Source organism: Nelumbo lutea, chromosome 4 (assembly GCF_056320005.1).
Source record: "Nelumbo lutea isolate HS-2025 chromosome 4, American lotus-T2T, whole genome shotgun sequence".
NCBI classification, from domain to species: Eukaryota; Viridiplantae; Streptophyta; class Magnoliopsida; order Proteales; family Nelumbonaceae; genus Nelumbo; species Nelumbo lutea.
The window spans coordinates 20,583,279-20,607,125 of NC_142687.1; the positions used below are offsets into that span (position 1 = coordinate 20,583,279).

Below are 23,847 nucleotides of genomic sequence, written 5' to 3' on the forward strand. Positions count from 1 at the left end.
GGGTCTCCTAAATGTTGATGATGTAGGCACCCGATGTGTTGCTAATGATAGGCAACCGCTGGGCCGGAACACACTCGTGCGTTAGGGGCAACAAGATAACTCATTCAGCTTGGACAAGGGGTTGGCGAGGTAATGGGTCATGCTTGAGCCAGGCTCGCATGCCAAGCCTTTCTTGAGTGTCAATGGCGTAGTGTCGGTCCATGCACTCTCCCCGTGAGCATGTGTGCGTCTATAAAAAACCCTGATAGCCATGCTAGCCATCAACCAAGGCCGCCCCATAAGGGATGTTGGTCTAGGAGTGTCAAGGTTAAGCATGAATTAATTCTCTCAAAAGTTTTAATATAAAAAATAACGATGGTATCCCTCAACGTAAACCCGCCAAGAATTTCCAAGCATTTTAATGGGGCCACGTAGCTAGGTTGAACCTTGAGCATTCTAATGGTCCATGGTCCATGGGACTAGTTAACAGTTACCATTTCGTGACGTGTAGGAATCCAGATTAATTTATTCATCATACGAACCACCGTGGTGCATTGCCTCCAGAGATGACACACTGGCTCGCATTTTAGTTTTTATATAAACGCAGAAGTCCGTCCTTCCGTAAGAAAACGGAATTGCTTTCTACCTGCGCAGTGGACTTGGACGAGAAGGCCATGACTCCTTTGGCTCTTGTAGCTCTAACTTCATTCGTCGCCTTCTTAATCTATTTCTTCCTCAACTTCAGCAACCGATACCCTCGTCCACTTCCTCCCGGTCCTAAGCCATGGCCTATCATCGGCAACCTCCCCCATCTCGGTCCGGTGCCCCATCACACTATCGCCGCCCTGGCTCGTGTTTACGGCCCTCTCCTCCATCTACGCCTGGGGTCGGTGCACGTCGTCGTCGCAGCGTCGGCGTCTGTTGCTTCACAGTTCCTGAAGATTCACGACGCTAATTTCTCGAGCCGGCCGCCTAATTCGGGTGCAAAGCACATTGCTTACAACTACCATGACCTTGTCTTCGCACCCTATGGTCCTAGATGGCGCTTGCTTAGGAAGATCTGCTCCGTCCATCTCTTCTCCGGCAAGGCTCTGGATGATTTCCGTCACGTCAGACAGGTTCTCTCCGTTTTCTTTTGACTTATTCCTTGGATGGCCCGCCATGGAAGTCCCAGCAACAGACTGAGTTGTATTGTGGATGCAGGAGGAGGTGGCAGTGCTGACGCGGGCTCTATCTAGATCAGGGACGAGTCCTCTGAACGTAGGGCAGTTGTTGAACGTATGCACTACAAATGCACTGGCGAGAGTGATGTTAGGGAGGAGAGTGTTCGAAAGCGACGATGAAACTGGGAACCGGAAATCGGACGAGTTCAAGGAAATGGTGGTGGAGATAATGGTGCTGGCCGGGGTGTTCAACATCGGCGATTTTGTGCCTTCGCTGGAGTGGTTGGATTTGCAGGGCGTTGCTGCTAAGATGAAGAAGCTGCACGCGAGATTTGATGCGTTCTTGAATAAGATCTTGGAGGAACACAAGGTCAAAGGTGGTGGATCCGGAAGGCACACAGATTTGTTAAGCACCTTGCTTTCTCTGAAGGAGGACCCAGATGGCGAAGGAGGCAAACTCACTGATACAGAAATCAAAGCCTTGCTTTTGGTCTCTCTCTCTCTCTCTCTCTCTCTCTCTCTCTCTCTCTCTCTGAGAAAGGAAAAAATGGACACTAATTAATGAGTTAACTCTGTGATTGCAGAACTTATTTACAGCAGGTACCGATACCTCATCAAGCACGGTGGAGTGGGCGTTAGCTGAACTCATCAGACACCCTGACGTCCTCGCCCGAGTCCAACAGGAACTAAACTCGGTCGTGGGTAAGGATCGGCTGGTGACAGAATCCGATATCGCCCAGCTTACATTTCTGCAAGCGGTCATGAAGGAAACGTTTCGGCTCCACCCATCAACACCGCTCTCTCTCCCCCGAATTGCTGCTGAAAACTGTGAGATCAATGGATTCTTCATTCCGAAGGGCTCCACCCTTCTAGTCAATGTATGGGCTATCGCCCGTGACCCAGCCGTATGGCCTGAACCTCTCAAATTCCGGCCTGAGCGGTTTCTCCCAGGCAGCGAGCATGCCCATGTCGACGTTAGAGGCAACGACTTCGAGCTCATTCCCTTTGGTGCAGGCCGTCGGATTTGCGCCGGGATGAGCTGGGGCTTGCGCATGGTTCTTTTCCTGACTGCAACTCTGGTTCAGGCATTCGATTGGGTGCTACCAGAGGGCCAAACACCAGAGAGCTTGAACATGGAGGAGGCGTATGGTCTGACGCTGCAAAGAGCTGTTCCACTATTGGTACACACACGCCCAAGGTTGGCTCCACACGTCTACTGTGCCACGTCTACAGCTCAATAAGAAATGTTAGTATATTAGGTTATATCGTGAATTATTTTATGTTCCTACGTTTCTCATCTTTCGTTTATTTTCTAGTTAGTTCTTTGAATGGATGTCAGCTTGCTTTTCTTCTTTTATTGAACAGTTAATGCATAATATGTTATTCTGAACCAACACTGGTGTTCTTCCTTTCAAAAAGTAAATAGGAAATTACAGGTCGACTTCAGATGGTTCACTCCGAGTTGGGTGGAGACTAGTCCTCTGTGGCTAGAATGTGTTTTGATTTCAGATAGACTTTTTTCCTGCCTGTGAGTTCTCTTTTTTGGCGTTCGTTTGTCTCTTTGTTTTAGGTAGTTCACTCTATGTTTTCCCTCTTGAATGAATTACCTACTTTCACTATTAAATATATATAAATAAATAAACCACGTTTGTTATTACCGAAACAAGCTTTTTTCAAAAAAAAAAAAGGGGGTTTTATAGTTCAGATTTTCTGTGATGGACGGCAATCAACTTATCCCAAAAAAAAATTACCGAAACTAGCGGTTGACAAGGTCTTGAGGTGCCAATGGCATGTGAACTATTGGAACGCCAATGGCATGTGAAAAAGACAAATACCTTTCAAATATCATATAATTTTCTTTATCAATGTATACCAAAAATCAAAACCAACCCTTTGAAGATTATATTCACACTATCACATAGAACCTTGGGAAGGTCAGAACGTCTTGCCAAATACCTTCACTAGAAATTCAGAGGTAATCAATCCATCTCCATTGATAAAGTTAGAGTAGAAGTGTATTGGGATGTTCATGACTGGTTATTTAGTGCTGCTTTGAGGCATGCATTGTTCATATTTAAGCCAATAACATCATCATCCACATCCCCATCATCGACATCACTTCATCTGCACCGTTGTCTTCGTCGTTGGCATCCACTATTATCATCACAGCAAACGCCGACTTCTGGGTCAGCAGAGGAAGATAGTTCTGATGGGTCATCTGGGTTTTGCTTATTTATCTATGCTTGAAATGTTGAATGAGCTAAAACACAGATTGTGTGACGATACCGTGTCATCGTATAGACATGATCACCCAAAAAGAAAAACTGAAAAGAGTTACATGAATAAAGCAGTGGCCAGTAGATGATGGTGGTGATTAAGATTGGATTGTGCGAGTCTGAGAGTGGGCTAAAGTTGCAGAAGCAGCAATCTAAGATGGACATGACGTGGGAGGAGGAGAGGGGTTGGGCAGAAACTTGGACAGGTCAGAGTGGAACAATATCATTTACATACGGTGCCCAATAGTTCCCCCATCTATACATCGAGGTCGGATTTCTTGCACTCCTTTGGTGTGTGTCGTGGTGCACTGCCAATGAGATCGTAACACGTCATGCTTTGTACGACCCTCCAGCTCACCTGTCTAGGAAATTTAAATGGCCCATTATATTTTTGGGGTTTTTACTATCAGTCTACCTCAGAAATCCTAACTCCACCCGAGTCTAAAAATCCCTTTGTTTGGATTTTTTTATAATAATAATAAATTAATAAATTATAAAAATAGAAAAAGGAAAGAATTTTAAAGTTGGTAGAGAACAAGGCAAGGAACTCTTTTGCAGACCAAACCTCAGAGCTGCGCAAACACCATTATCGATTGCAGACCGCCCTTTCATCGCATTGAAAGCCCTGACAAGGGGCAGGACTGTTAAGTAGCGTTGGAAAGTCTCATCGCTCCTTTCGCATCTACTGTGCAGGGAACAGAGATCGTAAATAGCTTCGAATATGTAAAAACAGAAAACAGACAGGACGCTGAACGCAGTTATTTTCTTGCATCGATTATGATATGGAAAAGATATGATATCGGAAAAATAACTGATTAATAAATTGAAATCACAAACCTGAACGCAAATAAGGTGTTATTTGTCAATATTTATGGGTGGATTTTGATTAGTCAAAACTCTTTTCATATCATATCTTTTTTATATTATAGATTTTTCCTAATTGATAAGGAAATTAGGTATATAAATACATTTGGGTCGGTGGGTAACCGATTTACAAGTTGTAATTAATTTGCCCAAGTGGTACAAGTGGGTGTGAGCCAAGTCAGCTGTCCTAATTCTAATTCTAACACCCTCTCCTCAGGTTGGAGTGTGAGAAGACATAACGCCCAACTTGAGAACGAGGTTTTGAAGTATTAACACCCCTAGAGCTTTGGTTAGGAGATCTGCTGGTTGATTGTTGCTATTGATGTGGAAAGTTTTGATCTCGTTACTCTAAATATGCTCTTGGACAAAATGGCAATCAATATCTATGTGCTTTGTGCATTCATGGAAAACCGGATTGGCAGCGATGTGGAGAGCAGTTTGACTATTGTAGTGTAACTCCATGGATATTGTGATGTGAATTGTTAGATCTGCAAAAACTCGTTTAAGCCAAATGAGTTATGATGTTGTGACCGTCATGACTCGATACTCGGCCTCTGTAGAGGATCGCAACACAGTGTGTTGTTTCTTGGTCTTCCAAGAGATTGGAGACTGTCCAAGCATTATGATATAACCCGTTGTGGAGTGTCGAGTAAGTGGACAACTAGCCCAATTGGAATCACAGAAGGCCCAGACCACAAAATCATTAGTGGATGGGATAAAGATGCCATGATGGGAGGTGGACTTGAGATATCTAACCACCCATAAAGCAGCCTTGAGGTGCTCTTCCCGTGGATCTTACATGAATTGACTGAGCTGATTTATTGCGAAGCTAAGATCAGGTCTTGTGGCCGTAAGGTACAGAAGGCAGCCCACCAAATGCCTGCATTGAGCTGGATCTAAAAGAATTGGACCGGCATCATTATTGAAGTGTCGTTGTTGTTCAATGGGAGTTGAACATGGTTTGCATTTGTGCATCCCTATTTCGTCCAAAATGTCAACGATGTATTTATGTTGACTTAGGAAAACACCTGAGTTCGAACGAGCCACCTCAATGCCCAAAAAATATGTTAAGGATCTAAGATCCTTGATGCTAAAAGACTCATTGAGGTGAGATTTGAGGGAAGCAATATGGCTTGGATCATTTCCTATGATGATGAGGTCATCCACATACACAAGGACTGCAATAAAGGAGTTGTCTTGTTTGCTTGTAAAAAGTGAATAGTCTACCATTGATTGGGTAAAGCCTGCACCCAGGAGCGCGTGGGTAAATTTTTTGGAACCACATCCGTGAAGATTGTTTGAGGCCATATAAGGATTTTTGGAATTTGCAAACTCGTTGATCCCTATCTTTGGCAAATCCAAGAGGGATGCGCATGTAAACATCTTCTTGGAGTTCACGATGGAGGAATGCATTGTTTACATATAGTTGATGAGGTTTCCAACATTTGGCAACAGCCACTGCGATCAGGCAACAAATAGTAACAATCTTTGCTACAGGCGTGAAGGTGTTGTGGTAGTCAAGCCTCTTGGCTTGATTATAACCTTTTGTCACCCAACAAGCCTTGTATCTCTCAATGCTGCCATTAGGTCTCAATTTGATCTTGTATACCCATTTTGAGCCCATGGTTTTCTTTCCTGGTGGTAAGTCCACAAGTGTCCATGTGTTGTTGCACTCAAGTGCTTCAATTTCAGCTGCCATTGCTTGTCGCCATTTGGTATCATTGACAACCTCAGTAAAGAAAGATGGTTCTACTTCTGAGGAAATTGTAGCCAAGTAGGCACCCAGGCTGGTGACCGCGTTAGCAAGAGATGGTAGAAGTTGGTAGTCATATGAGCGCAAGCGGGTGGATACTTACTAGGTCTATGCGGTCATGGTGGCAGTTTGAGTGAGAACTTGGTTATTTTCTTCAGTGGCTATTTCTGGGCTGCCAGCGGGTGTGCTTGTGATTGGTGGTGCCTCATGCATGTCATGAACCAATGGATCAGGTGATATAGTCGAATCATGGTCGGATGTAGGCAGTGGTATGACAGGAGTGGCTGATGTTGGGTATGAGGTCTGAAATGGGAATTGATCTTCATAAAATATGACATCCCATGAGGTAAAAATGTGCCTAGTGTCTATATCAAACACAAGATACCCTTTTTGACCAAATGGATACCCAACAAGCACATAGCGTGTTGCCCTGCTAGAGAATTTGTCAGGAGGTTTGGGCTATACTTTTGCATAACAGAGACAACCAAACACTTACATATGGTTGTAACTTGGGATTTGTTGCAATAGCACTTCTGATGGTGATTTACTTGAAAGAAACGACATTGGTAGCCAATTAATGACATATGTGGCCGTGAGCAAACATTCATCCCAGAATGTGATAGGTAGTGAAGCTTGTAATCGTAATGCACGAGCAACTTCTAGTAGGTGACGGTGTTTGCGCTTTGTAACACCATTTTGCTGAGGGCTTGCTACGCAAGAATGTTGCTTGATTATGCCCTGTTCAGCGAAGTAATTGAGGAGAGGAACAGAGAAAAATTCCTTGCCATTATCCGATCGAATTTGTCGAACGGAATGGCCATGTTGCCTTTTTACCATAGCACAAAGGATATGGGATGACAGACAACTTCATATTTAAATTTCAAAAGATAAGTCCAAGTACATCTGGTATGATCATCAACAATGGTATGAAAATAATATGTCCCCGTGTGTGATGGAGTCTTGTACCCTCCCCATAAATCGCAATGTACTAGATCAAAGAGTTGAGCAGCCTGAGACTGTTGAACTAGAAATGGTAATCAATACTGTTTGGCCCTGTGGCATGCATCACAACAGTTGGTTTAAGGAAGGGTCATAATCTCTCAGATGAGGGAAATGTGTTGTGAAGAGGCATGTCCAACTCGTCTGTGCCAAAGCTCTTGGTCTTTATTTGAGGTTGTAGTGAGTGCAACAAAACTATCTATAGATCCAATATTGGTGAAGTAATACAGTTTGTCCACAAGTTTAGTCATCACAATCACTGTTTGAGAGGCAAGGTCCTAGAATACGTAGAATGAAGGAAAGAATAGAACAACACATTGCAGCTCCTTTGTAAGTTTGCTAATAGAGAGTAAATTGCAATGGAATTTTGGGACATGTAAAACATGATTGATGACCAGTTTTGGTCCAAGATTCATAGTTCTGTAGTGAGACGTAGTTGTAACAATCCCATTCGGAAGATTGGTTTAGAACATTGCAGCTGAGTGCAATTAGATAATGATGTAGTAGAAGCCATATGGTCAGAAGCACCATTATCTAGGATCCATCCAATGGAAATATTGGAGTGCTTACTAAAAAGGTTTACATGTGTAGTCGATTCATGGTTCTCTCTGCTCAATAGGCCCATCAGTTGGTTATATTGTCAGATGCTTAGCCCAGTAATAGGTGATTCGTCATCATTGGTGTCTACATTGGCACATGAACTCAGTTGGGGGGCCTTGCCAGACTTTGTAGAATGATTTGATTAGCCTTTCTCCTATTCGGCAAGGTAACCCATAAGCATGTAGCATCGTTCCCTTGTGTACCCAACTTTCTTGTAATGATCACAAACGTACTTAGAACGATTGCGATTCTCGGATTCTCGAGGGTTGGATCTTGATACACTGTTCAATGCAGCCGCTTCAGGGTTGAGTGGTTCTCAAAGGGAGACAGGCATCTGGTGTTGTTCTTCTTGGATCACAAGAGAATATGCTTTGTTCAAACTCGGTTGTGGATCAGATCCTAGAATGTTTGATCGGATGATGTTGAAAGATTCACTCAAATCCATCAAGAATTGGAGTTTTTCTTTCACATGGTCCACAATGAATTGTTTCAAAGCTTCGTAGATACACTGAGGCAGATCGGTGAAGCTTTAGAGTTCATCCCATAACCCTTTGAGTATGGTAAAATAATCAGCTATGGTTAGGTCTCCTTGCTGTAGCATTGCCAAGTCCCGTTTCAACTGATGGATCCGTGGGATGTTGCTCTGTGCAAATCTCTCCTTTAACTCTTTCCAGATCTCAGAAGCCGAGTTAATGAAGGTAGCAAGGAGATTTTGGATCGATTCCATGGCCGTCACACGATTGGAAGCAACGGCGGGTTTTGATAATGATGAGAACAAAGGGGATGAACCAGGAGAGAATTACAAGTTGTTTATGCTGCAAAAGGTAGTTGTACGGAAGAGATTAGAGGATCTGATACCATGTAAAAGTAGAGAAAACAGAGGCAGGGTTCGTAGCCTTATCGCAAATGTCGTAAGTTCATTACAAAGACAGAGAGGCTGAGCGCACGTATTTTCTTGCATTAATTGATAAGGAAATGAGGTATAAATACATTTGGGTCGATGGGTAACCGACTTACAAGTTGTAACAAATTGGCCCAAGTGGTACAAGTGGTTTGTAACTAACTGCCACGTGGGCTTAAGCCAAGCTAGCTGTCCTTATTCTAATTCTAACGGAATATGGGAGGACGGATCCCCATCCATTATTTTTCAAAATGATTCATGAACAACTTATTAATTTCATTAGAAAAGTTTCATTGCTTGACACACCATTTCGTTTCTCAACTCTTGGTTTTTTTTCCTTTTCCTTTTCTTAATTTTTCTTACCATTTTTTTATATTTGAGGTTCTTTTGTGGTTTACATTCTATTATGTTATTGGTGATTGGTGTACTCTATAATGCCTTCTTTTGTTTTTAATAAATGTTTTAAACTTTTTGATTTGTTGTTGGGCTTGTTGACCATTCTTTTTAAAATAGGTTTAAAGATTTTATTTCTATATGATGTTGCTCAATTTAAGGTGGTGCATGAACCGAGGAGAGCAATCAGAGTTCCTTGCTGGCAGGGCGGGGTCAAGCTACAAGGACGAGGCCACGCTTCAAGACCTGTGGTCAAGGAAGAAGAAGTCAGAGGCCCGAGGAGTTATCCCTGAGTAAGTACTCCAACGCTCAAGCCAGTAGGAGGTGGTAGGTGGTCGGCCATGGTATAGGGATGTTGGTCCTAGTTAAATAGCAGTGTAGGTCTCAAAAGTTGGGGATCCCTTATCTCGAGCATGGAGTACCTTTTTATCGCCGAAGATCCACGCCCTGGTCGAATTGGGCTTATGGGGTTGTCGGGATGAGGTCAACTGCCGAGGTATTCGGGATAGAGTCTCATTCCCCAGTCGAGTCATCTTCCTTATTCCTCTTTATTCGTAGTTGTGCTCGCGTAGTTGACGTGGTAGAAAGATGGGGAGCCATAGTAATAACGTAGCTCGGCCGAGCTATGTTGACGTGGTCGAGCTATGAAAACGTGGCCGAGCTAGGGTGACGTGGTTGGGCGATAGCTAGGTGGCCACGTGTCTTACAGAGCCAGCTCAGCTATGACCCCAACACCACTCTCCCAGTTCTGAAGTCGAGGAATGAAGTAGTTTAGTTCATCCTTCAGTTGAAGAACTTCCAAGTTGATGTCTCGATGAGGACCTGGCCCCTTTGGTGTTCCTCGGTGCCTGTCGCAATCTTGAGAACCAGAAAATATGGAACGTGATCGAGGAATCTTCCCATCATTGGCTTCAGATCTCTAAGAGATTCGACTTCGGAATCCGAACACCACTCCCCCAATTTTGGAGCCAAGGAGGGGGAGTGCTTGGTCCGAAGTGTTGTACGATTGCGTAACTCGCTAGAGCGTCGAGGTGTTGAACTGAGCTTCAAGGTCCGTCCTCCCGATGGAGCTGAGGAACGAGTCTAATTCTAGGTGTAAGTCGAGCTTCTGTACATGTAGTCACTGTGATGCTCGGCCATGGTGCGCCGAGCTTTGGAGTTGGGTCTGAATTTCGGGGTTGGCTGTTGTGATGCTCGACCCTGATGTACCGAGCTTCCGAAGTCGGGGCTTAGCTCGGCCGTGTGCCGAGAGAAGGCTTTTTTGCTGCCGATGGGAGGTCGAGCTTTGGAGCTGAGGTCATTGTGATGCTTGGCCACGGTGCGCCGAGCTACAGAACTGAAGCTGTTGCGATGCTCATCTATGACTTGTCGAGTTCCGAAGCTAAGGGCCTCTAGGACCAAGCTGTTGTGATGTTCGAGGGCCTCCGGGTGCCGAGCTGTTGTGATTTGCCGAGCTTTGAAGTTGGGGGCCTCGTAGGTGTCGAGGTATTTTGATGCTCGATTGTAGTTTGCCAAGCTTCAAAGTTGGGGGCCTCGTAGGTGCCGAGCTATTTTGATGCTCGATTATAGTCTACCGAGCTTCGAAGTTGGGGGCCTCGTAGGTGTTGAGATAGTGTGATGCTTGGCTATGGTATGCCAAGCTTCAATGTTGGGGGCCTTGTAGGTGTTGAGCTATTGTGATGCTCGGCTATGGTATGTCCAAATTGTGTAACATCTAGATATGTTTGTATGACACAACCACATGATTATGTATGATATAAGATTATGTTGGTAGAGGATTAGAACATGTTTTGTTGGCATATGATTTAGGAACGTCAAAAATTGCACCTCGACTGATTTTGTTCTCACAAAATTTATTTTGGGAGAAGTACCAATCTGCCCAGATCAAAATTTTCTAGGCCCAAAGTATAGGGCGAATGCATCCTGACGGCAGAATGTGATTTATAGGGGGGAGAGGGCCAGTTGTAGGGGCTCAAATTCAGAATTCTGCATCGTATGTATCCGTACTTCTCCCATTTATTTTTCACAACAATCCCAACCATGTGGGTGCTTGTACATTTCCATTTAAAGATGGTCGTATTGGTATGAAAACGGTGTGAGGACAAAATCGGATTCGTCATGATGGTGGTTGGAGTTGCTGTCAAGATTCAAGACTTTGTTTGCCCTAATAAATTTGTGATTATGATAGATGAGATTGTCAAGAGTGATAGATAGATGGTTCACTTCAATTTTCAATTTTCCTAATTTCAAAATGGCCCATCTAGCTTTTTACTCGAATAACAATATCTAAAAGTAACATGTTTTAACCTTGCTTCTAATACAAGTTTATCAAATAGAGTCCTAATATAAGAGAATTCCTTCAAATAAGTGGCGGGCGATTAGGGGTGATCATAGGCTGGGCCGGGTGAGTCTAGGTTGGGCTTTGCACTTATGATAAGGGCTATAGTTTAGGTTCGGGTTTGGGGTTCCAGGCCTGAAACATAAGCTCTAGCTTAAGTCTATATGGACCCAGGCCGGGTCGGGCTTGATTCCGGGCCAATGTCACTCATATATAAAACATTCAATATCTATATATTATATGACATGACATGCATATAAATTCATTTTATATATTATATAATAAAATATTACATATAATATAAGTTATACATGTGATGTTATAATATTTATATATAAAATATATAATCTAATATAAAACAACATGTATATATATTATACACAATAGGGGGTAGTTTCTCCTAAAAAATCAGCAATAACAGGCACCAATTATTAATACAACATAAAAGTATCAATGTCTAAAAGTTCTCAGTACTATAGGTGCCAACTGGTTGGTCGGTAAGGTTTTTGGCTGGTTGTAGCGAAGACTTGGGGTTCAGTCCTGCCTTCTCCAGGCCTTTACGGATGGGCTACCATCCCAGGGTTTGTGGTCCCAAAACAAAAAGTGATTAGTACCAAATACAGTTGTGTGGTATTGGGTAATACACATATGATATTTTTTGGTTGGCAGTTAAGGCGAAGGGTAGACCATATCATAATTTCAATAAAAAATGATGTATAATTTAGGGGGTGTTCTTTAATGTTTATTTTTTTTTTCTTTTTGCGAGTTTAAAAAATAAATCAAAATCATCTGATTTGAAAATAATTTTTTTCTTAAAACAATAACATGAAAAAAATGTGTTTGATTGTATATTTGTTTTTTTTTTGTTTCTAAAATTAGAACAAAATATCTTTGAATTTATTATTTAAAAGATATATTGTCATATATTTATTTAATATCATATTCCTAAATCATATAACATCTGTACCAAAAAAATTGTTGCTGTTTTAAAATCCATCATTTTGATGATTTAAGAACATGATTTATTTTATTAAACATAATTCAACTTTGTTTTTTCTTTTCAAAACAAAACACATTCTAAGGATGTATTTTTATTTTTTTCTTGTTTATGGATTATGTATACAAACTTCATGAATATCTCATGCTCCATGAGAAAAAATGGAAAAAACTTTGGATATTTGAAAAAAATAAAAACAGCTTACATTATTTTAAAGTTGAATGTGCATGACAAGTTAGAATGGGTGTAGATAAAAGAATAATTGCAATCAATATTTTTTAATTTTATTTGATATTTAACACAACATACTAATAACTTTCGTAGGTGGTAATGGCGGGACTCAGAATCCACATCCACTGAGACTACCCTTGAATCCATATCTCCATTGGGTCTACCAAAGTTTTTGTGAGCAAATGGGCTGGGCCGTGGTCGTGAATCATTTCAATTGCTATCATGTTCGTGAATCATTGAGGTCGCAATGGACCTCATGAACTCCTTGTGTTCTATTCATATTCTTGTGGTCACAGGAGATTGCAGAGACCCCTCAATAAAATGAGGGTACTGTAAGGCAGGCTTCCAGGAGGTATTATAATGGTGATTCTGCACACAGCCTTGATCGCCTTATCAGTTGAATCGTCACCATAAGATCTACTTCTTGCCAGAGTTTGTTGGGAAATTGAAGGCAGAGTGGATCTGGAGCTTCAAGGCCGTTGTTGAGCAGTAGCACCCCAGCAATGGTGCTGAGCCGTTCTAGAAAAAGTTAAATTCACGTTCAATCAACATCTAATCAAAAGTTGTTTTTAATTTTTTCAGGGTAGGTGGAGATATTTCAAGAAGTGGGTATCAAAAAAGTGTCAAGTACTTATTCAATGTACAATGTGTGCTCACCTGATTGGGACCGATTAAATGCACCCTGGAGTGACTTAATTACATGAAAAATGTAAGGTTATTATTATAAGGGAAAATGCCGATCAGTACCCTTTACTTTGGTTAGAGTGATAATTTGGTTATCAAACTTTAAAATGCAATAATAGAATATTCAAATTTTCAAATTTTTCAAATTTTCAAAATGTGATAATCGAATCGGCTGATTAATTGTTAAGTGACATTTGAAAAGTCAAAAATGTATTTTGAATGTTATCTAATTCTCTTTATCAACTATCCAAATGTTGACAAAAAACAGAACAGTCTCAAATCCTAGCCTCTTCTATTCAAAAAAGTTGAAGAATATAGAATTTGGTACTATTCATTTTATTGTCCATGTTTGAGTGATTGACTAAGAGAATTAGATGACATTTTTAAGGCATTTTTGACTTTTCTTGACTTTTCAAATATCACTTAATGACTGATTAATAGATTGGTTAGCGACAGGTAATAGATTGTTGCATTTTGAAAGTTTGAATACTGAATTGTTACATTTTAAAGTTCAGAGACTAAATTGTCACTCGAGCCAAAGTACAGGATACTGATCAAGAATTTTGCCTTATTATAATTTTACCCTTATTGTTAACAGATTCTAACAAAAAGGGTGTAGATGTCATGGTGTTTGCAATGCAATTTAGATTTCCTCCTCGTAAAATTAGTCCATACACCCACCTCGCAACTCTTGCAACCTGTGTCGAACATTTCTCCATGAACAAATCGGGATTCTATTTATAGAATGATATCTTTGTTAATATTATTTAGATATTATGATTTTTTTAACAAAAAATAGAACCTATATCTAGTTCTTTGTGTATAGAGGTGTAAAATGGGCTTGGGCTGGCACGTCATTGCATTGGCCCACGGGCCATCTCAGGTCATGCCTCCCTCCCTTAGGATATTTTGCGGGGTTAGCCTGGCACAACTCTTGGCCTAAGCACGTGCAGGCCTGTGCCAGGCTAGTCCATGGGTTAAGCCAGGCCATTGATCGGGTCAAAGTTATTTATTTAAAAATTTGAAAAAAACTTAAAATTTTAATTTTATATGAATTTTGATGTATACAATTGCTTATATATATACAATAATTAAATAAAATTGAAAATTTGTTTATTTATTAATATATTATATACTATATATTATTATATAATTATAATTTATACAATATATTATATATTATATATAAAATATATAAAATATTATATATTATATATAAAATATATATGGGTCGTGCTAGCCCATGGGCCATGGGCACTACATGACAGTGCGGGCCATGCCAGCCCGACCCGCTGACCTAGATCCCTAAGTCTGGCACAACCCATCAGCCCATACAATTATGCCGAGCCGTGACACAACCTATAAACTATCAAGCCGGGCCGGTTCAAAATTATACCGGCCTATAGGCAACACAACCTGATTTATACCTCTATTTGTGTAATGTGCTCAACCAGTTTTTTTTTTTTTTTTTCTTTTCTTGAAAGCCAGCTACAACCAATTACAATTTACAAGTGAACACTAGTGAGTGGTAATATAGTCCATTAGACATGGCAATGCTAGTAACAAATGCCATTATTAAAATGGTGGACCAACATCAATAAATTAATCTTAATAATTTTAACCAACCGACATATACTATCCAGGCCTTGTTCATTTACCAAATGCCATTTACATGGGTAAGTGGGGATAAGTGCATTTATCTATATATATATTTTTTTGTTAAATTTATCCAAGTAAATGAGTCTTTACACCTTTTCCGAATAAGTGGTTAGTTTTTATCTTTTGTCATTTTTTACCTTTAGGCCCAAGTCCATGTTTTGGGATTATATTGTTTTAATGGGTATTTTTGCAGATTGTATTTTGAGTATTTATTCTCTATTAAGAAAAATTAACTTTGCCAATGGGAGAAGAGTAACACTTCCCTGAGTAAGTGATATCCGGTAAAAACATATTTATCATAGGTCCCACTAAATCCTAAAAAAAACGTGGGAGAATCGATCAGTAGAAATCACGATCTTATTAACCAACTTTCTCCCTATTAGAATCCACGAAACAAATAAAACCCAAAATAATTTACTTATATAGCAATAAATGTATCTTTAACCCTTTAATTAGGAAAACTTTGGCTGTTGGGAGCCAATTGTATTGGCCGTTGGGAAATAGGAATGTTCTTGGGTATGAAATATCAATCCATTTAATCCCTTGCTTGTCTTTTTGGTCAAAATAATGCATTCATGGTAACGTGAACTTATATTGGCCATTTCTCCTCTCTAATTATGTATCAAGATTTAACTTCTGAACTTATATTGGCCATTCAAATAATACATAGAAATTAAAACTAAATAAATGCATCGCATGTGATTTTTCAAATCAAGTTCAAGATGTAACCATCAAATGGTAAATCAATATTCCAACTATTTGGGTGTGTCTATGATTATAAAAAAAAATGCAAAAATTGCAGGTTTGGTTCACTCTGTGGTGGTTTTGGAGCCAACAATCCATGGTTCTAAAATTAGTCAATCCCCCTTTCTAAAATGTCAAATTCTCATGTTCATTCAACCAAGTACACATGGTTTTGTGATGTAAGAATGATGTAACCCATTATTAAGGGGTCCAGATCTCCCATAGGGGTGGTTTTGATTGTTCAAATTCTGAAACATGTTCTCTTTGTAATTCGTAATGACAACAGGTGGGTTCGGGGCAGAGATTATATTTTCCGTCTCCGCTCCTAATTCTAAAATTAACCCTTATTCCCATTTTCGATCTCCGTCCAGAATATAATTTGTCTTCTATCCCTGATTTCCAAAGTTTTTTTAGATAATAGTATTTAAAAAAATAAATTTACTTAAAATAGATAAAATTTTAAAATATAAATAATATTTTAAATATATTTTGATATATAAATAAATAATATAAATAATATAAATAATTTATATTTAATATAGATAGCATTTAAATATATATCTATATATATAATCGGAGTTGGGGACTTCAATCCCCATCCCGACCTTGACCCGACCCCAATCAGAGATTCCTATTAATCCCCATCTTCATCTCCACCCCATCAAAATAATTTCCATCCCCAATTCCATTGACTCGGGAAAATCAAATCCCCGTCGTGAAAAAGAAAATTGCCATCCCTTACTTGTAACAACAAGTTCATCTCGCCCCCTAAATATGTACCAAGATTTTAACCTACCTAGACCATTCAATTAATACACTAAAATTAAATAAAAAGGGCCCATCACAAGAGATGTTCCAAATCAAATCCAAGAAGCTACCTCATCTTTTCTAGATGGTGTCTTTATGATATGATACGGACTTTTCTGTGTAGCAGGAAGTTCTTTTAAGAGGCAGGAAAATGAAGCAAAAGGGGTAAAATGATTAATGATTTCATTATTGCGTAGTTGCTATTAGATATATAGGTGATTTCCTGATTATAACAATATTCAAATGATGGATGATTGAACTTAACCGTTCAGCGGTCTATCACGTTAGCCCTAGCCAATTCATGCAGATGAGCTCGTGTATGCTTACAGGATCATTTGCCACGTGTACCTTGCGATCAACAGCTCATAACATCAACTACTCATCAAATGCAAGAAACCCTTTGGCTTTCAAATGAGCTAGAACAAACATCAACTGGAATGAGATATGGAAATTCTTTGGAAACTTATTGGAGAGCAATTCCAACTAGAGATGGACTGAAGTTGCTTTCCCTACCTTTCTTTTGAGCCAGACACAGTCTGAAGGGTCAGACCAACTATGCGTACTGTGTGCAAAACAAAATGAGGACTTCGATCATCTGTTTTCCAGTGGACCTGGCAATTAGGTTGGGTGGGTCGGATTCGGGTTGGGTCGAGACTTTTTGGGTTGATTTCAGGTTGGGTTAAATTTCGGGTTGAGTTGTCAAATGCTAAACTTTAACCCTAAATGTTTGGGTCATACTGAAATTTAAAACCATAAAGAAAAAATATATGAAAAATTCCAAAATTAAAGGAATTAATCTTAAAATTTTAAATATAAAATAAAAAAAACTTCAACATTTAACAATTCAAAGAGTACACAATAAAGAGTAAAAACTAAATAGAAAAAATTAAAGAGTGGAAACTTCTAAAAATGCATAATAATCCCAATTAGACCTGACAATTGGGTCAATGGGTTGACTCATGACCCAACCCAACCCAGTTTTTTGGGTTGGGTCGAGTTGGGTCATTCTCCCATTTATGTAACTAAATGTGAGACCCTAACCCTATTTTTCCGGGTTGGATTGGGTCGAGTTCATGGGTTGGGATAACTTTTTTCCATGCTGCTTCTTGAATTGGTTGCAGCATGGAAAAAAGAAATTCTGAAGTCCATATATGAGGAAATGGTCATTCCCTTTTCCTCCCTTGAAAATGAAATTCTATTCCAATTTAACCAAACAGATTATGGAAATAAATCATTCAGATTCCGATTCTGATAGACTTTGGTTCCAATTCCGACTATGAACCAAATGGACCATAGAATTATTAGTCAAAATTCAGCACTATATCTCACAAGAGAATCGGATCAATCAAAGGATTTGGGCTCTTTACATGCACTTTCGATGCACATGACTCATAAAGGGGTTAAATTATACGTGGGTGGTTCTAATTTTGAACAGTTAAACAGAGAAGCATATGGTATTATTTTATTAGGTTCGATTATGATATGAAAAAGATATGATATCTGAAAAACTTCTGATCAATAAACTGGAATCATAAACATGATTGCCAATCAGATATTATATCTTTTTAGTATCATAGATTTTCCCTATTTTACCAGATGAAAATGACTGGATAGTTGCAGCTCGAGAATCAGAATGGCAAGCTATTTCATACAAGATTTGACTGTGGTACAACATCTCAAGTTACAAGTGGAGCTGTTTTCTGTTGCAAAAGATGATATTAGCAGCTACTACTATGGAGACATCATGGGCTAAGTTATACATCGACAAAGTGATTGATACAATAATTGGTTTTGGAACTTATTCATTTGTTTGTGTAAATAGAGGGCACATCTGCACAAATTTTAGCTTAGGGGTGCAATCTGGGCAGCCTCAGATTCAAAATTTGAATGGCCCAGCACGAAAACCTGGGCTCAATGCAGTGTAAAATTTTAAAATCTGATACCTAATTTGTACCCCTACTAACTATGAATAAGGTTTATCTGAATGCTTTCCTTGTTCTGCAAATATGCCAGTATTTAATACATAGGGCCTGCATTTCTATAGTTGGGCCCATGAATTTATTACTGGTGTGAAACCTCATCATTGATATCACAACCTGTTGAACAGTTAAAGCAAATACACTAACTACTATGCATATAAGCAAAATAAGAGCTTGGATTACCAATTTCCAAGTTAAGGTATGGATGTACAAAGATTCACTGTGCTGATGAATGGATGAATGTAAATAACAAAAAAAAAGAACCAACAGTATATGGTTATAGAACCACAAAATCCCCCTTTTTGAAATATTAATTTGTCATGTTCTCAACTAGAACACATGGTTTTATGATGTAAGCATGATTATAACCTATTATTAAAACCGAGCAATGAAAATTTATCAAAATTCACATGGATGGTGTTGATTGCCTGATTGGTGCAACTCTTAAACATGATCATGTTTTAGAATTTAATCAATCAAAATCACCCCGTGAATTTTGATGAATTTTCATTGCTTAGCACACCTTAATACAAGACAACAATTGAAGCAAGAAGTGCTCTTATTGCCAGAATGACATTTCAATCACTTCCCGCTTGATCGATCTATTGAGGTGGATTAAGCCTCCGCCACCCTGTGTTAAAATCAACATCGACGGGCTTGGACTTTGCTTATTTCTGGGGAGGGGTGGATATGGGCTTATCATCATGATTTAATTTGATTTGGCCACACCATATCTTGCACCAGCTTACTTGCATAGGGTACTGATGAAAACATCAATAAAACTATTATTTGGGGTAGGACTAGAAATGGACACACCTAAATTTGATTCATTTACATTCATAATTTAATTTGATTAGTAATTGTGCATGTTTTTTGAATGTGGCGATTTTTAATGATGATAAATAATATATTTATAAATAACAAAAGCATTAAATATCTATAAAACGTTCAATCAAACAATGTAAGCAATAAATATTTAAAGTAACATTTTCAAATAAATGTTTATATAATATACACCCAAAAGCCAAACACATTCTAACCAACAATGCATTAACGTGGTATTTGTCAAAATTCACATGGTGAAAATCCTCTCGATATCATGCTGGCAGCATAGATTTTGGGGAGAATGATGATTCAGCCCAGTGTCAGAATTAATAGGCACAAAGTATAGTTGGGGTAAGTGTCAGCTTGGAATTGATGCCAATTCATAGGCAGGCATTGATGCATAGGATGGAGGTAATTGACCTTTTGAAATGTTGAAAATCTGCAGTGGAAATAAGAATTCTACAATGACCCTGTCCGTACTTCTCCCTAGATTTTGATCGTCGGATTGAAAGGATGTGGGCCACTTCTTTGACTATTGAGTGTGTGTCCTTTTTGGCGAGTGAGGCAATGTCAAATAAAGAACGGGAAAAATGAAGGATTGCAACCTGGCCGAGAGATGAAGCGTATTCTTCCACTGAAGCTGGTATTCGAGGTTAGGGTTTCACCGTCATTTGCAATTTCATTATATGCCTCGATGTTTCATCTGCATTGCATTTTCTTCGTCTTTGGTTACTAAGGCTTTGGAAGTCCAATTCATAGATTTAAACGTTCGGGCACCGATTTCAGGTCAAGATTTTCATAATGCAATTTTTTTTTTCTTGGTGGGAGAGGATTGGAGAATTGGAAGAAGTCTCACGATTCCCACATACACACTCTCTCTTCGGCCTCCAGGTTCTCCACCAAATTAGGGGATAAAAACTCGAGATTCTCTAGTTCACTCTTCGATTGCCATATGTTTTGATATAATATTCCGGTTCCATTTGTTGAGTACTTGGTGCTACAAGGGAGGAAGGGTCTCATAAAGCTCTCCCATAGCCGGTGTTATATTATTATTGCCTATCGTGGGCTTCTTTGGCTCGTTAGTGTTTTTTTTTTTTTAAGGCAAGTTAAATTTATTAATAGAAATCAGAACCATACAAAGGGCCTCATAGAAGGGAGCTAAGACTGAGAACAATCTCTCAGTTTACTTTACAATTCAAATATTCTAATAGATCTTAAGTGAGACCCCAAGACCCTAGGCTGTATGCCTTTTACATCTACGGTCCAGGACACTAGCTTTCCTGCTACACCAGGCACAAGACAGTCTGCCTCCTTTTTCTTATTCTAAAAGATTCTTCTATTTCTTTCTGTCCATATGAAACTGATAACAGTTGCAGGGATACCCACCACACCACGGTTTTCAAAACCGGACTGGACTCGACGGTCAGACTGGAAAAACTGGGAACTGGTCAGGTGATCGGTTCTATTTTTCCCAAAAATTGGATTTCCCCCCAAAACCATTGATTTTGGTTAGTGAACCGCTGAACTGGGCGGTTAACCATTTGAACAGTTTTGATAATTTGTTATTTTTTTGAAATTTTTTTATTTTTTTGTCAGAATGGGCTGGCTGTTCGGTTTGAACGGTCGGACTGTTCAACCCGATAATCGGACCCCTGACCGGTTCGGTCACCAGGTTGATTTTAAAAACCATGCACCACACACTTCTAGCCAACTTAGAAAGGCCTAACAAATCCCAACTCCTTAGCAGATTTGAAACTTGTTTTGGCATGACCAAAGAAATACCTTCTGAAGAGAGAAAATGTTCCAAATTTCGAGTGCAAAAGGGCAATTGATGAAGGGATGATTGTTGTCCTCCTCTGCTTTTCCACATAGCTTGTTTTGAATCAGAATTCTTCTTTTTGTCAAATTCTATCTAGTTAGATTTTTATTCAATACCACCACCCACACTAGTGCATTCACTTTGAGAGGAGGAATCTGAGTCCAAATTCTAGTAGCAGGAAAGTTATCCAATCCTCCACTAGCTAATCTTTTGGCTAAAGAGCTTACTGTGAATATTCCATCAGCATTCCACTTCCAAATCCAAGCATCTTCTTCCAATGGGTTTAGAACTTGACTAGAGAGCAAGTTTAACAGGTTCACCACTTGTTCCACTTCCCAATCTTGGAAAGGTCTTTTGAACTTAGGGCTCCATACAATACTATTCCCAATCAGCTCACAACAATTTGCCACCATAACATCCTAATTCTCTTCAAGTTGAAACAAGTGAAGGAACAAATCTTCAAGGGACCTATTGTTACACCAATTGTCTTTCCAAAATTTCAAGCGAAGGCCTAAACCCAACTTAAGGGGCAAACCACTTTGAACTAGAGGGTAGATTTCCATAATTTTCTTCCAAAGAGAGCAACCCAAGGAAGGAAAGTTCAAAGTTGTTGTCCAATCCCCTCCATCTGTTTTATACTTGTCTACCATTAAAGACCTCCACCAGCTTCTAGCAAATCTCTAGATCCATTTACCCATTAAAGCTTTGTTAAAAGTCTTCAGACTTCTCACACCTAAGCCACCTCTTTCTTTAGGAGTACATACCTGTTTCCAACTAACTAAGTGTATTTTCTTTTCCTCCTTCCAGTCCTTCCAAAGAAAATTTCTTTGGAGCCTTTCTATTTTGTTCGTCACTTTGGTAGGGATAGGGAAGAGGGAGAGGAAATAGGAGGGGAGGTTAGACAAGGAACTCTTTAGAAGAGTGATTCTACCCCCCAAAGAGAGATATTTGGCTTTCTAGGATGCCAATTTCCTTTCCAATCTTTCCACTACCAGATCCCAAATTAGAGAGGAAGAGCAGTTGGCCCCTAAGGGGAGCCCTAAATACATTGTTGGAAGGTACCTGATCTGACAAGCAAGAGCAGCTAACACTTCAAGATTCTCAACCTTCACCACAGGGATTACTCTACTCTTGGCCTAGTTAACCTTTAAACATGTTACCACTTCAAACCAACTTAAAACCCCAAGCATGATTTCCAGTTGACCTAGATCAGCATCAATAAAACACAATGTGTCATCTACAAACTGGAGTAATTGCACTTTTTCCCTTCTTGGAACTGATTCAAACCTTTTCCATAAGCCTTCTTTACTAACTCGATGAACAAAGAGGGACAACACCTCCATTATACAAATGAACAACAGAGGAGAGAGGGGGCCCCTTGTCTGAGACTTCTAGAGCTTTTTAAAGAAGTCAACCAACTCACCATTGACTAACATCGCAAATTTGGGGGAAGAAACATAGACTTTAATCCAGTTCCTCAATTTATGACCAAAATTCATATTTTCCAATACCAAATCCAAACACTTCCAATTAGCATGGTCGTATCGTAGGCTTTTTCTAGATCCAACTTACAAATCAGCCCTGATTTACCTTCCCTTCTCCTTGAGCCTATCAATTGATTTGCCACTAGGACACTGTCTAACATCTATCTTCTTGACACAAAGGCAAATTGATTCTTTGCTTTCATAGAATTCAGCACTGATTTCATTCTTTCTACAAGGACCTTAGCCATAATTTTATAGAAGTTATTTAATAAACTGATGGGCCTGAAGTCTTTAATGTTGGTTGCCCCTTCCGCTTTAGGTATTAAGGAGATGAACGTAGAATTTAGACTTCTTTCTAGAGCTGCATTTTGATGGAAGTCTTGAAGCACTTTCATTAAATCCTCTTTCACCACCTCCCAACACTTCTTATAGAAAAGGCTTGTACGACCATCCATCCATAGAGATTTATCTATTTCCATATTCTTGATCACATGCTATATTTCAGTCTTAGTAAAGGGGGCTTCCAATTCTCTTTGTTGAGAATTAGATATCTTCCTAAACACTAGATCTGTAGGAAAATGTCTTCTAGTCCAAACTTCTTGGAATAATTCTGCAAAGTATTTGGTGGCAATGAACTTCATTTCAGCCCCATCCTCTCCCACTAACTCCTCAAACTCCAGCCTCTCAAGTTGCTTATATCTAATTCTTGCATTAGCCATTTTATGAAAAAAGCTGGAGTTACTGTCCCCCTCCTTAAGCCATTTTACCTTGGCCCTATGCCTCCACTTAATTTCATCTCTAACAGATAGTCTATCAATGGACACCTTTGCTTCCACTCTTCTCTTTCTATCTTCCTCAGTTAGAGGGCCAAATTCCTCAGCTGTATCCAGCTCCTTAATCACTTCAAGGCATATTTATTTCTCTAATTCTGATTTCCCATGGTACTCTCGTCTCCAAGACTTTAGGGTTTTTTTAACTACTTTGATTTTCTTAGCGAATTTGAATGAGCTTGCACCTTCTAACTACATTTCAGTCCATTTTGAAGGATTTTTTTTTTGAAGTTTGCATTCCACACACCAACTGGATAAGAGCATGATCTGAAATAGGTCTTGGGAGAGCCACTTGCTTTATGAGACTAAATGCATTTTCCCAATCAGGAGATATAAGAAATCTATCTAACTTGCCCAATGCCGGGGTTTCTTGGTTATTAGTCCAAGTATATTGAGCCCCCAATAAAGGGAGATCAATCAGATCAAATCCATCCACAAAGTTAGCAAATCTTCTCATGTCCCTTGTCTACCTATTTCCACCCTTTCTTTCCTCCAAGAATCTAACCACATTAAAATCCCCCC

At 39.5% G+C, this 23,847-nt stretch overlaps 1 protein-coding gene across 1 annotated transcript; it reads left to right on the forward strand.

The window, feature by feature from the left end:
* The first annotated feature begins 428 nt into the window (after positions 1–428).
* On the forward strand, positions 429–2,536 carry LOC148854465 (flavonoid 3'-monooxygenase-like). Its single transcript, XM_088985164.1, has 3 exons — positions 429–1,097; positions 1,183–1,632; positions 1,727–2,536. Exons 1-3 carry the CDS (start codon positions 654–656, stop codon positions 2,381–2,383), a joined length of 1,551 nt encoding a protein of 516 aa, XP_088841290.1. The 5' UTR covers positions 429–653; the 3' UTR covers positions 2,384–2,536.
* The last annotated feature ends 21,311 nt before the right edge of the window (positions 2,537–23,847 follow it).

What these genes read in the sequence shown, in the direction of transcription:
- LOC148854465 (XM_088985164.1), top strand. Translation starts at nt 654, where the DNA reads ATGACTCCTTTGGCTCTTGTAGCTCTAACTTCATTCGTCGCCTTCTTA. An exon ending in ATTTCCGTCACGTCAGACAG is followed by an intron (nt 1,098 to 1,182) that starts GTTCTCTCCGTT and finishes TTGTGGATGCAG; the next exon opens with GAGGAGGTGGCAGTGCTGAC. An exon ending in AAATCAAAGCCTTGCTTTTG is followed by an intron (nt 1,633 to 1,726) that starts GTCTCTCTCTCT and finishes CTGTGATTGCAG; the next exon opens with AACTTATTTACAGCAGGTAC.